This window comes from Macaca thibetana, chromosome 17, assembly GCF_024542745.1.
Source record: "Macaca thibetana thibetana isolate TM-01 chromosome 17, ASM2454274v1, whole genome shotgun sequence".
NCBI lineage: Eukaryota > Metazoa > Chordata > Mammalia > Primates > Cercopithecidae > Macaca > Macaca thibetana.
In genome coordinates, this window is record NC_065594.1 from 92,687,997 (window position 1) to 92,700,898 (window position 12,902).

Genomic DNA, 12,902 nt, shown 5'->3' on the forward strand with positions numbered 1-12,902 from the left:
CTCGGTGAAACCCCGTCTCTACTAAAAAATACAAAAAACTAGCCAGGCCGGGCGCGGTGGCTCAAGCCTGTAATCCCAGCACTTTGGGAGGCCGAGACGGGTGGATCACGAGGTCAGGAGATCGAGAGACCATCCCGGCTAACACGGTGAAACCCCGTCTCTACTAAAAAAAAAAAAAAAATACAAAAAAACTAGCCGGGCGAGGTGGCGGGCGCCTGTAGTCCCAGCTACTCCGGAGGCTGAGGCAGGAGAATGGCGTAAACCCGGGAGGCGGAGCTTGCAGTGAGCTGAGACCCGGCCACTGCACTCCAGCCCGGGTGACAGAGCGAGACTCCGTCTCAAAAAAAAAAAAAAAAAAAAGAGAGTGAGGGATCATTTTAAGAAACAGCGGTGGCACTTCTCCCATGAAAGTCAAATACAAAACTGTCATCTGATGTGCCCAGAGGCCCTGGACGCAGCACAGCTGTCCGGCCACAGCCCGATTCCAGACGGGGAAGAAAGGTGTGTGGTTTCCTCGCTTGCAGAGAGCACCAGTCTCTGCAGCGGCTTCCCCAAGTGACAGTTCCAGCTGGACCTGGAACCTTCCGCCAGGGTTCCTCTTGCCTTTTGGCTGATGTGGAGGGTGGGTGGGGAGAGAGGCCTGTTTGCAGGCCCCCGTGTGAGCGCAGCCCTGACGCCATCCGTCTGTCTTGGCAGTGGAGGAGTGTCTGCTGGATGAGAACAACATGCTGATCCCCATCGCTGTGGGCGGCGCCCTGGCGGGGCTGGTCCTCATCGTCCTCATCGCCTACCTCGTCGGCAGGAAGAGGAGTCACGCCGGCTACCAGACGATCTAGCCCGGCAAGCAGGCACAGCAGCTGCAGGGGCCTCTGTTCCTTTCCCTGGGCTTAGGGTCCTGTCGAGGGGGAGGCACACTTTCTGGCAAACGTTTCTCAAATCTGCTTCATCCAATGTGAAGTTCATCTTGCAGCATTTACTATGCACAACAGAGTAACTATTGAAATGACGGTGTTAATTTTGCTAACTGGGTTAAATATTTTGCTAACTGGTTAAACATTAATATTTACCAAAGTAGAACTCTGAGGGTGGGAGTGCTGCTCTCTCGGAGGGAGGGTGGGAGTGCTGCTCTAAATTGGCACTAGCTCCACTATCATTTGACTTTAGGATTCTGGTGTTTGGTTTCTTCATTCTTTACTGCACTCAGATTTAAGCCTTACAAAGGGAAAGCCTCCGGCCGTCACATGTAGGACGCATGAAGGTCACTCGTCGTCAGGCTGACATGCTCACACATTACAACCGTAGAGAGGGAAAATCCTAAGACAGAGGAACTCCAGAGATGAGTGTCTGGAGCACTTCAGTTCAGCTTTAAAGGCCAGGACAGGCTGGCCACACGCGGCTGGCGGCCTCGTTCCAGCGGCGGCGTGTCCTTGGGCGTCTCATGCTCTGCGGCTCAAGGGCTGGCACTTTTTTAAATATAAAAATGGGTGTTATTTTTATTTTTTTTTTGTAAAGTGATTTTCGGTCTTCTGTTGACATTCGGGGTGATCCTGTTCTGCGCTGTGTACAATGTGAGATAGGTGCTTCTCGTGATGTTTCGCCGCGGCTTGGGGATTGTACACAGGACCGGCTCACGTAATGCATTGCCTGTAACAATGTAATAAAAAGCCTCTTTCTTTTTTGTGTGGGCCTTGTCCTTTTGTCAGCTACATGGGAGCTCATGAGAAGGACGTCAGGGAAATGGGGGTCGAGCGTGGTTTCAGTGCAGAGAGAAGGGTGTCAGGGAAACGGGGGTGAGGGTGGTCTCGGTGCAGAGAGAAGGGTGTCAGGGAAACGGGGGGGTGAGGATGGTTTCAGTGCAGAGAGAGAAGGGTGTCAGGGAAACGGGGGTGAGGGTGGTCTCGGTGCAGAGAGAAGGGTGTCAGGGAAACGGGGGTGAGGGTGGTCTCGGTGCAGAGAGAAGGGTGTCAGGGAAACGGGGGTGAGGGTGGTCTCGGTGCAGAGAGAAGGGTGTCAGGGAAACGGGGGTGAGGGTGGTCTCGGTGCAGAGAGAAGGGTGTCAGGGAAACGGGGGTGAGGGTGGTCTCGGTGCAGAGAGAAGGGTGTCAGGGAAATGGGGGTCGAGCGTGGTTTCAGTGCAGAGAGAAGGGTGTCAGGGAAACGGGGGGGTGAGGGTGGTCTCGGTGCAGAGAGAAGGGTGTCAGGGAAACGGGGGTGAGGGTGGTCTCGGTGCCAGATGTAGGGAATGGTGTTGGAGTGGCCCGAGTTCCTGGCACAGTTGTCTGGTTCATTCATGTAAAAGAATTTTTAAATCATTAAAAGAATAACCTTTCATACATAGATACATGGTATAATATGCAGCCATAAAAAGGAATGAGATCATGTCCTTTGAAGGGACATGGATGGAGTTGGAGACCCTTATCCTCAGCAAACTAACACAGGAACAGAAAACCAAACACCACTTGTTCTCACTTATAAGTGGGAGCTTCTGATGAGAACACATGGACACAAGGCGGGGAACACCACACACTGGGGCCTATTGGGTTGGGGGCAGGGAGAGCATCAGGAAGAATAGCTAAGGGATGCTGGCTTCATACCTAGGTGACAGGATGATCTGTGCAGCAAATCACCATGGCACACATTTACCTATGCAGCAAACCTGTTCACCCTCCACCTGTACCCAGACCTTGAAAGTTGAAGGGAAAAAAGGACCTTTCTAAAGAGAAATCACCTACTGCGTGCCGAAGCCTCACATGAACTGAGTGCTGAGCCACAGAAAGGAGTGGAATATTCACACTGCCGCTGGGGAGGCCTCAGTGACCACTGTGTTAATTTCCAGTCAGCTGAGAAACTGATTAGCATCCTTTATTAGATACAAAGCCACATCTCACATTTTATATATTATTGATATCTCAGGTAAAAAGTTTTCTTTAAAAAGTATGACTTCATAACTAATCAAAAGCTGGTAGAATGACCTGGCTTTAAACTGTTCTTTTAAAAAATTCACAACTACAGTGTAGTGATGTCAAGTATTTACAACACTAAAAAGGAAAGCAGTGAAAGCTGGTCCAGTGTCAACTCTGGAAAGGAGAATCGCTGTCTGTGCGGAGACGAGCAACGCAGGAGACAGGCACACTCACCCCTGTGCCAGCAGCCGGGCCCTGCAGCTCTCGCGCAGCTTGGCGACGGTGGCCATGGATAAGCTTCCAGGTTCTGAAAATATTTTCTGGAAGGCAAACAGTTAGTTTAAAAACAAACCCAACAACACATTTCTACCTTAGCTCTCCCAGACTGGCAGACAGATGGGCGGGCCTAGTGTGAGGTGAGGAAGGAGCCGCCCACGTCCCAGGGGTTCTGGGGTGACCCACAGATTGTCACCATCTCACTCCTGCCCTGGGGCCTAGGACTGCAGCTCTGCTGCTCAAAAATGTTAAATGAATCAAGCAGTTGAAGAAAAGACCATCTGCTTCCTTTAGACTTTTTTTTTTTTTTTTGAGACAGAGTCTTACTCTGTTGCCGAGGATGGAGTGCAGTGGCGCAATCTCAGCTCACTGCAACCTCCACCTCCCAGGTTCAAGTGATTCTCATGCCTCAGCCTCCCGAGTCACTGGGACTACACAAGCGTGAGCCACCACACATGGCTAATTTTTGTATTTTTTAGTAGAGACGGGGTTTCATTGTGTTGGCCAGGCTGGTCTTGAACTCCTGACCTCAGGTTATCCACACACCTTGGCCTCCCAAAGTGCTAGGATAACAGGCATGAGCCACCGTGCCCAGCCAACATGGTCTTCTCTTCGATGAAGCCCCGGCTGCTGAAACACCGCCACAATTGCCCTGCTGCACCCAGAGTGGCCCTGAGCCTCCACTCCCTCCCTCTCAGGACGCTACTGACTCTGCATCCCGGGCCTGAGCCTCTCCTAGCGTCTCGGTCTCCTCAGAAGGCCTGTCGGGTGCAGTTCCCACGACCCCCTCATCAGGGCCTGAGTCTATACATCCTGCACCAGGCCCAGGACCCAGTGGAGAGGCCGGGCCTCAGGAAGCCACACTTCTAGCACCACACGCAACAGATGAGTACAGCCATTAGGACCAGGACCAGCATCCACAGTGCCAGGGCCGAGAAGACAGGGCTGCCGTAGACAGGAAAGCCCTCGGAGGCCAGGCACAGGGGGCAGACGCAGGACAGAGCTGGAGGCTCGTCCTATGCCCTGTGCTCACTGGTGCCCGTCCTGTGCACCCTCCGGGTGGTCAGAGGAGCCCCCGGGCTGCAGGTGAGGTGGGGCCCCCTGGGAGAGGGGACGGAGCCACGTGCAGCCCTGCAGACACTCACCTGCATAAACGTGTGACACTCCATCACGAAACTGCCTTTGGTTATCTGCTTAAACTTATCGCAAATGTCTGGAATGCTGGTGGCTTCCAAAATAAACTCCTGGTGCTGCTTAATTAAGGTCAGGGCCACCCGGAAGATAATCTTCGAGCCCTCGTTAAACAAACAGTCCCAGATCCGAAGCACTGTCTGCAGAGACACAGGAACCCGGCGTCACTCCCTGGCAGCCCACCCACCCCGGGGCCCAAGTGAGGCACTCACCTCCACGGGCAGGACGTCGACAAACAGGCAGATGAACCAGCGGGACACCACCAGCGTCCACAGCACGCCCAGCCGCTCCATCAGGGCCCCCACGGCCGGCAGCTTCGCCCGCACCAGCTCCCCGAGGACCTCCTGGTCGGTCTTCAGGCCCAGCATAGCCGGGCTGTAGTAATCTGCCAGGCAGCGGGGAGAAGAGATCCTGAGACACTCCTGTCACCTCCACAAGCCCCATTCCCCTCAGAGCCAGACGAAGATAACAGGGCCACCCCGGGAGGACCCCTCCCAGGAGGGAAGGACAAAGCTGGAGAGGAAGAGTCAGGCTGAGGCCTGCAGACACAGGGCTCGTGGGGAGCGATCCCCACAGCCAGGCCTTTCGGGACATCCCTGAGGCTGGAGGGATAGGCTGGATGCCACCTGGCTGGGCATCAGTTAAAATCTGCAGGTGGAGGGCCAGGCGTGGTGGCTCATGCCTGTAATCCTAGCACTTTGGGAGGCCGAGGTGGGTGGATCACCTAAAGTCAGGAGTTCAAGACCAGCCTGGCTGACATAGCGAAAGCCTGTCTCTACTAAAATTACAAAAATTAGCCAGGCGTGGTGGCGGGCACCTGTAACCCCAGCTACTCGGGAGGCTGAGGCAGGAGAATCACTTGAACCCGGGAGGTGGAGGTTGCAGTGAGTCGAGATCGCACCACTGCACTCCAGCCTGGGAGACAGAGCAAGACCCCGTCCAAAAAAAAAAAAAAAAAAAAAATCTGCAGGTGGAAAACAGGGTCCCAGGGAGGTGCTGGCACCCCCGTGTTCCTAGCAGAACTATTTACAACAGCCAAGAGATGGAGGCAACCACATGTCCGTCGGCAAACAAGTAGACAAGCAACATGTGAATGTCCACACGATGGAATATTATTCAGCCTTAGAAAGGGAGGGAGTCAGGCCACAGCAGCGGGAGGGAGGGAGTGACGGGACCGAGATTCAATCTAGGAAGATGAAACAGCTCTGGGGAGGGCAGCGGCAATGGTTACACAGCAAGGTGAGCGGCCCTTGTGCCACTCATGGGAAAAACGTGGGTAAGATGGTACATTCTATGTTCTGTGTATTTTACCACAATAGAAATAAAATGTACTCAGATAAATACTTCCAACAGCGTGCCCTTCTTTTGAATGGACATTTGTCTTACCAAAGCACTTTTGTGTTTCCTATGTAATTTTTTAACTTGTTCATGTAATGAGTTACAGTAAATTTTATTTTATTTTTTTGAGACAGAGTCTCGCTCTGTCACCCAGGCTGGAGTATAGTGGTGCCATCTTGGCTCACTGCAACCTCTCTGCCTCCCGAGTTCAAGCAATTCTCCTACCTCAGCCTCCTGGCTGGGAGTAGCTGGGACTCCAGGTGCTTGCCACCACGCCTGGCTAGTTTTTGTATTTTCAGTAGAGACAAAGTTTCACCATATTGGCCAGGCTGGTCTCGAACTCCTGACCTCATGATCTGCCTGCCTCAGCCTCCCAAAGTGCTGGGATTACAGGTGTGAGCCACTGCGCCCGGCCTGTTCTTGTTAATTTAATATCTTGGTTAAAACAGAACCATCACAAATGCTGATGCAACATCACGGTCCTGTCACTGCTTTTCAGAGTAAGCACACAGTGAAGTCAGTTTAATAGTAAACACTAATGCTTCTGAAGGTGATTTAACCAGAGCCAATTCAGTGAGCAGGCACCAGGGATTAAAAATGCCTCCCTTCCATATCCTTGTTCTGCATCTGCCTCTGGGGTTCTGAGCGCTTTCCTCTTCTTTCACCTTCTTACCTGAGCACATCCCGCTCCAGCTGGGGACAGAGGAGCGAGGAACCATCAGTGCTCACCCTGACTCTGCAGGTGGCCCCAGTCCCACAGGTGGCGTGGCAGGGGGCCCTAAACACTGGGCAGCAGGGGGTCTGCAGAGATGCACAGCCTGACCTTGGCCCCAGATACAGAGAAGCTTAGAGCAGCTTCCAAAAATAGAGGCACTGAACTCATTCCCTAAACTCCACCGGGCTGAGCCGGCCACCAAGGGGAGGATTAAATTAAAGCCGCAGCTGCTTTTCCTTCCTTGAACGTCAAGGGCAAGGCGGTTCCTCCCAGGCCCAGCCGGCTCAGCGGCCGCTCCCTGCAGAAGGGGCTCATCCCTCAGGCTGAGGCGCAGGCACTGATGTTCCCAACCTGGTCTTGCCCCCGTCCCCCCAAGGCTCCTTGTCCATCCTTCTAGGGACATCCACGCCTCTGCAAACCACCCAACACTGTGCATTCGTCACCGAGGCTCTGGGACGGCGCCTGCCGGGCCAGGACGGGGCGGGGCACAGCTCTGACACTCCCCTACACACCCCTCAGGGTCTGCAGTCAGACATGGGCCGGGGCCACACAATGACGGTGACCACAGGCGTCTGCACGTGGCTGCGGCTTCCTCCTCTACTTGATTTCCACTCTGCAGATCGTCCTCCGTGAGCAGGTGTGAGTCCCAAGACCACGGTCTCACACGCACTCACAGGCCAGTTCACACTGGTGCTTCCAATTAGAACATAACAGGTGTGACTTGAAGACTCAATTTATTTTTTTGAGACAGGGTCTCACTCTGTTGCCCAAGCTGGAGTGCAGTGGTGCTATCACAGCTTACTGTAGCCTCAACCTCCTGGGTTCAAGTGATCCCCCCACCTCGGCCTCCTGAGTAGCTGGGACCACAGGTGTGTGCCACCACAGCCAGCTAATTTTTTTTATTTTTTGTAGAGACAAGGTTTCACCATGTTGCCCAGGCTGGTCTGGAATTCCTGGGCTGCCAAAATATTAAATGGTTTGTGCAGACTTCTATGAAGGGAGTTTCCATTCCCACAGTGTCTCCCTCTCCCTTTCCCTACCAGGAAAGACACACTGAAATCCGTATCTCAAACCTCACACGGCAGCCTGTGGACTCAATTGTCCCGGTTCCCTTCCCTGTCCAGAAGCCTGAAGGTGACAGGCTGCCCAGGATGGTGAACACGCCCGGGCTCCAGCCACACTTTGTGTCCCCCGATCCGGGTGCTCTCCAGGGTGTGCGTGATGCTCGTGTTAATAAACGTCTTTTTCTCACTCATTATTCAGTCTTTGGCCGGTCCCACGTACAGAGCCCAGCTGGGGGGCCTCAGGTGTGCAGGGGAAGACATTTCTTCTTCCCCGACCACCAACAGTTAAGGAAGGTATAATCCACGCATAACACACTCTGCAGTGCCACGGAGACATTGGGAGACAGCTAAAAAATTACTGCATTGGCCGGGAGCAGTGGCTCACACCTGTAAGCGTAGCACTTTGGGAGGCCAAGGCGGGCAGATCACCTGAGGTCAGAAGTTTGAGACCAGCCTGACCAACATGGTGAAACCCCGTCTCTACTAAAAATACAAAAATTAGCTGGACGTGGTGGCCGGTACCTGAAAGCCCAGCTACTCAGGAAGTTGAGCAGGAGAATTGCTTGGACCTGGGAGATGAAGGTTGCAGCGAGCTGAGATCGTGCCACTGCACTCCAGCCTGGGCGACAGAGTGAAACTCCATCTCAAAAATAAATAAACAAATAAAAATAAATTACTGCAAGATATGTGGAAATTCCCATGTGATGTCAAATGAGAAAGATGGGATGTGTGACTACACACAAAGCACTCTAGGTGTTTCTAAAACTACCATTCATTCGTTCATTCATGCGATAATCCGGGATGTGGCGATCCCTAACACCTGTTACTAAGCGCTACACTGACTGCTGTAACAGGCACTTCCCAAGCACGGCCTCCTGGCCGCCACCTCGGAGGCAGGTAAGGCGACAGGTAAGGTGACAGGTAAGGCACAAGAACATAGAGCATCCCGTGTGCACAGAAAGACGACCCAGGCTTGCACTGAAAATATCATTTGTGGTGCCCACCCCCACTGATAGGGGTAGTGGGCGGTTCTGATCTTTATCTAGACTTCTCCCTCTTCTTCAGTATTAACACAATGGGAGTGACTTATAAAAGATAATCAAAACATGCTTACTACGTGAATGAGATAATGGCATCAATGCCAAGGAGAAAGCTGGGCGCCCAGGTGGGCAAAGGAAGCAGCTGATGCAAATGTGTGCATGGAAGCCCAGGTGTGCGCATGGAAACCTGGGTGTGTGCATGGAAACCCGAGTGCCTGGATGGAAACCCAGGTGCGTGGATGGAAACCCAAGTGTGTGCATGAAAACCCAGGTATGTGCATGGAAGCCCAGGTGTGTGCATAGAAGCCAGTGTGTGCATAGAAGCCAGTGTGTGCATGGAGGCCCAGGTGCATGGATGGAAGCCCAGGTATGTGCATGGAAACCCAGGTGTGTGGATGGAAACCCAGGTGTGTGCATGGAGGCCAGTGTGTGCACAGAAGCCCAGGTGCATGGATGGAAGCCCAGGTGCGTGCATGGAAACCCAGGTGTGTGCATGGAGGCCCAGGTGTGTGCATGGAGGCCCAGGTGCATGGATGGAAGCCCAGGTATGTGCATGGAAGCCCAGGTGCATGCACGGAGGCCCAGGTGTGTGCATGGAGGCCCAGGTGCATGGATGGAAGCCCAGGTATGTGCATGGAAGCCCAGGTGCATGCACGGAGGCCCAGGTGTGTGCATGGAGGCCCAGGTGTGTGCATGGAAACCCGGGTGTGTGCATAGAAACTGGTCGCAGCTCTCCTGTGAAGAAGCACCTGCCCAGCCCCAGCTTCCATCCAGACAGCAGGAATCCACCTCTTCCCAACAGACAGGGTCTCTGCTCCTCACCTGAGCCACAAGACTGACCACGGCGGAGACCAGGAGCACGACCTGGGGGTTGGGGGCGCAGGGGCAGCTGCTACCAGGTTAGCCCTGCCTCTGTGAGCTGTGGGGCCAGGGTACCAGGAGGCGCAGGCTGCAGCATGGGAGGCGGCCCAGGAGGAGATGCCGAGAAGGCACAGCAAGGACAGCCAGCGCGGGAGCCACCCAGGCGCCCACCCAGCAGCTGTGCACCCCCACCGCCCGAGCCAGCCTCTCTGCATGTCCTTGCTCGAGGAGGCTTCGGCGTGGCGTAGCCCTTACGGGGCATGAGCCTTCTCAGACAAAGCTCAGGTCACAGCAAGGAAGCTGCAAGGCTGGTTTTGCTATTTGGTTTACTTTTTTTTTTGTATTTTTAGACAGAGTCTCGCTCTGTTGCCCAGGCGGGAGTGCAGTGGTGTGATCTCAGCTCACTGCAAGCTCCGCCTCCCAGGTTCAAGTGATTCTCCTGCCTCAGCCTCCCAAGTAGCTGGGATCACAGGCATCCGCCACCAGACCCGGCTAATTTTTTGTATTTTTAGTAGAGACGGGGTTTCATCATGTTGGCCAGGCTGGTCTCGAACTCCTGACCTCGGGCGATCCACCCACCTCGGCCTCCCAAAGTGCTGAGATTACAGGCGTGAGCCACCACACCCAGCTTTCTGTTTACATTTTTAAAAACGTATTTTGGGGCTGGGCGTGGTGCCTCACACCTGTAATTCCAGCACTTTGGGAGGCCGAGACGGGCAGATCACGAGGTCAGGAGATGGAGACCATCCTGGCTAACACCGTGAAACCCCGTCTCTACTAAAAATACAAAAAATTAGCCGGGCACAGTGGCGGGCGCCTGTAGTCCCAGCTACTCGGGAGGCTGAGGCAGGAGAATGGCGTGAACCTGGGAGGCGGAGCGTGCAGTGAGCCGAGATCTTGCCACTGCACTCCAGCCTGGGTGACAGAGTGAGACTCCATCTCAAAAAAAAAGGATTTTGGGCCGGATGCTGTGTCTCATGCCTGTAATCCCAGCACTTTGGGAGGCCAAGGTGGGAGGATTGCTTGAGCCCAGGAGTTCCAGACCAGCCTGGGCAACAAAATAAAAAATAAACTTTAAAATACCTATAGCCATGAAATATCAACAGTAAGAACCGCACAAAGAACTCCCACATTCCCATCAGATTCCCCAGCTGTGAACATTTCTGCACATTTGCTCCCCTCCTCACCTCCCTATCTGCACGTACACTACACAGGCACACACGTGCACACGCACACCACACACAGGCACATGCGTGCACACGCACACCACACACAGGTACACACGTGCACACGCACACCACAGACACGTGCACACGCACACCACACACAGGTACACACGTGCACACACCACACAGGCGCCCACGTGCACACACAACACAGGTACACACGTACGCACACCACACAGGCGCCCACGTGCACATGCACACCACACACAGGTACACACGTGCACACGTATGCCACGTACACACACCACACAGGCGCACACGTGCACACACACCACACAGGCGCCCACGTGCACACACAACACAGGTACACATGTATGCACACCACACAGGCGCCCACGTGCACACGCACACCACGCACAGGTACACACGTGCACACGCACACCACACACACAGGCACACACGTGCACACGCACACCACACACAGGCACATGTGTGCACACGCACACCACACACAGGTACACACGTGCACACACCACACAGGCGCCCACGTGCACACACAACACAGGTACACACGTACGCACACCACACAGGCGCCCACGTGCACACGCACACCACACACAGGTACACACGTGCACACGTATGCCACGTACACACACCACACAGGCGCACACGTGCACACACACCACACACAGGTGCACACGCACACCACACACAGGCACACATGCACACGCACACCACACATGGGTACACACGTGCACACGCACACCTGCCTCCATCTCCTGACCTGTGTGAGGCAGAGCTGCACACCCACTGCCCCATCACACCAAATGCTCCAGGGTGTGCTTCCCCAAACAACAGCATGGCCACCTCGACCCTAGTCAACACCAACATCACCTCCCAGTTCCCAGACTCCACCCGACAGCCTTCAAGGGCTCCATGAGTACAGTTCCCACAAACACATCCCGAGGAATCCACCCAAGAACAAGCTTCAGGAGCCACACTGACGAAGGCCCAGTGACGCACATTACGCCAGAGTTTCCTGGAGAAACAGGCGGGTCCAGGTCTGGGGCAGAAGGCCCATGGGATGAGCCCAGAGTAGCCCGTCCTGCAGACTTGAGGAAGTCGTCGGCACCACAGTCACATCCACAGGACTCAGGGGCCAACCAGAAGAGGCTCCCGCTGGCCACGAATGGGGCAGCCTGAGCTTCAAGAAGGATAAAACCCCCCAGTGTGTGCAGCCCAGGAGCCCACAATTAATGGACACACAGCACTGACCAACCCCTTCCAGTGACCAGAGGCCAATTTATCATCTGGAGGGCGGGGACATAATGCCGAGGGATCCAGCATTTATCCTGCCTGTTCTAACGGACTCATGACATCGGGTCTTGATTCAGCCGCCAGTCCGCAGGAATTTCAAGGAGAGGGCGCCGGTGTATTCCCATCAGGAAAGCCTGCGGCGCCAAGCTCGGCGGGTTGGCTGCCCCAAGTGCTTAGACAGGAAGAGAAAGAGGTGCAGGTTCCCACGCACAGACGTAAGGGACCTAAGGGTTCCTCACGTGCAACTCAGGGCAATGCTAAGACACACAGCCCAGGTGCCCATGTGCGTGGCGAACCGCAGAGAACCGCACGGAGCAGTGTGGTCACAGGAAGATGGGATCCAGTTACAACCTCTGCCAGACTCACGAATGCACCCACCACCACTGCACCGTACGCTTGAAATGAGGGGACTGTGGGATAAGCGATTTCACCTCAACAAAGATTTCTCTTCAGTGCCTGCGCTTTATTTTTTTCTTTTATTTATTTATTTATTTGAGATAGGGTCTTGGTCTGTCATCCAGGCTGGAGTGCAGAGGTGCGATCTCGGCTCACTGCAACCTCCACCTCCCAAGCTCAGACAATTCTCGTGCCTCAGCCTCCCAAGCAGCTGAGATTACAGGTGTGCCCAGCTAATTTTTGTACTTTTAGTAGAAATGGGGTTTTGCCATGTCGGCCAGGCTGGTCTTGAACTCCTGGCCTTAAGCGATCCACCGACCTAGGACTTCCCAAATGTTGGGATTACAGGCGAGAGCGCGAGTTTGAGACCAGCCTGGGCAATACAAGAAGATCCTGTCTGTACTCAAAATAAAACAATTAGCCGGGCCGGGCGCGGTGGCTCACGCCTGTAATCCCAGCACTTTGGGAGGCCGAGACGGGCGGATCACGAGGTCAGGAGATCGAGACCATCCTGGCTAACACGGTGAAACCCCGTCTCTACTAAAAAATACGAAAAAAAAACTAGCCGGGCGAGGTGGCGGGCGCCGGTAGTCCCAGCTACTCGGGAGGCTGAGGCAGGAGAATGGCGTAAAACC

General features: G+C 54.3%; 2 protein-coding genes across 7 annotated transcripts in view; one reads left to right on the forward strand and one right to left on the reverse strand.

Moving 5' to 3' along the window:
- Positions 1 to 1,678, forward strand: part of LAMP1 (lysosomal associated membrane protein 1) — a 127,720-nt gene extending 126,042 nt beyond the window's left edge. For both annotated transcript variants that reach the window (XM_050767027.1, XM_050767026.1), the window contains one exon: positions 697 to 1,678. In XM_050767027.1, coding sequence (XP_050622984.1) covers positions 697 to 836 — 140 coding nt within the window. In that variant the 3' untranslated portion in view covers positions 837 to 1,678. The remainder of the gene's footprint in view (positions 1 to 696) is intronic.
- Positions 1 to 12,902, reverse strand: part of GRTP1 (growth hormone regulated TBC protein 1) — a 46,695-nt gene that overhangs the window by 5,580 nt on the left and 28,213 nt on the right. For 3 of the 5 annotated variants that reach the window (XM_050767039.1, XM_050767041.1, XM_050767042.1), the window contains 3 exons: positions 4,583 to 4,755; positions 4,325 to 4,510; positions 3,138 to 3,223 (listed from right to left, as the gene is read on the reverse strand). In XM_050767039.1, the coding sequence (XP_050622996.1) occupies positions 3,138 to 3,223; positions 4,325 to 4,510; positions 4,583 to 4,755 (445 nt within the window). Of the gene's footprint in view, positions 1 to 2,852; positions 3,224 to 4,324; positions 4,511 to 4,582; positions 4,756 to 12,902 lie in introns of those variants that run through there. The other 2 variants (XM_050767040.1, XM_050767043.1) reach the window with 2 other exon arrangements.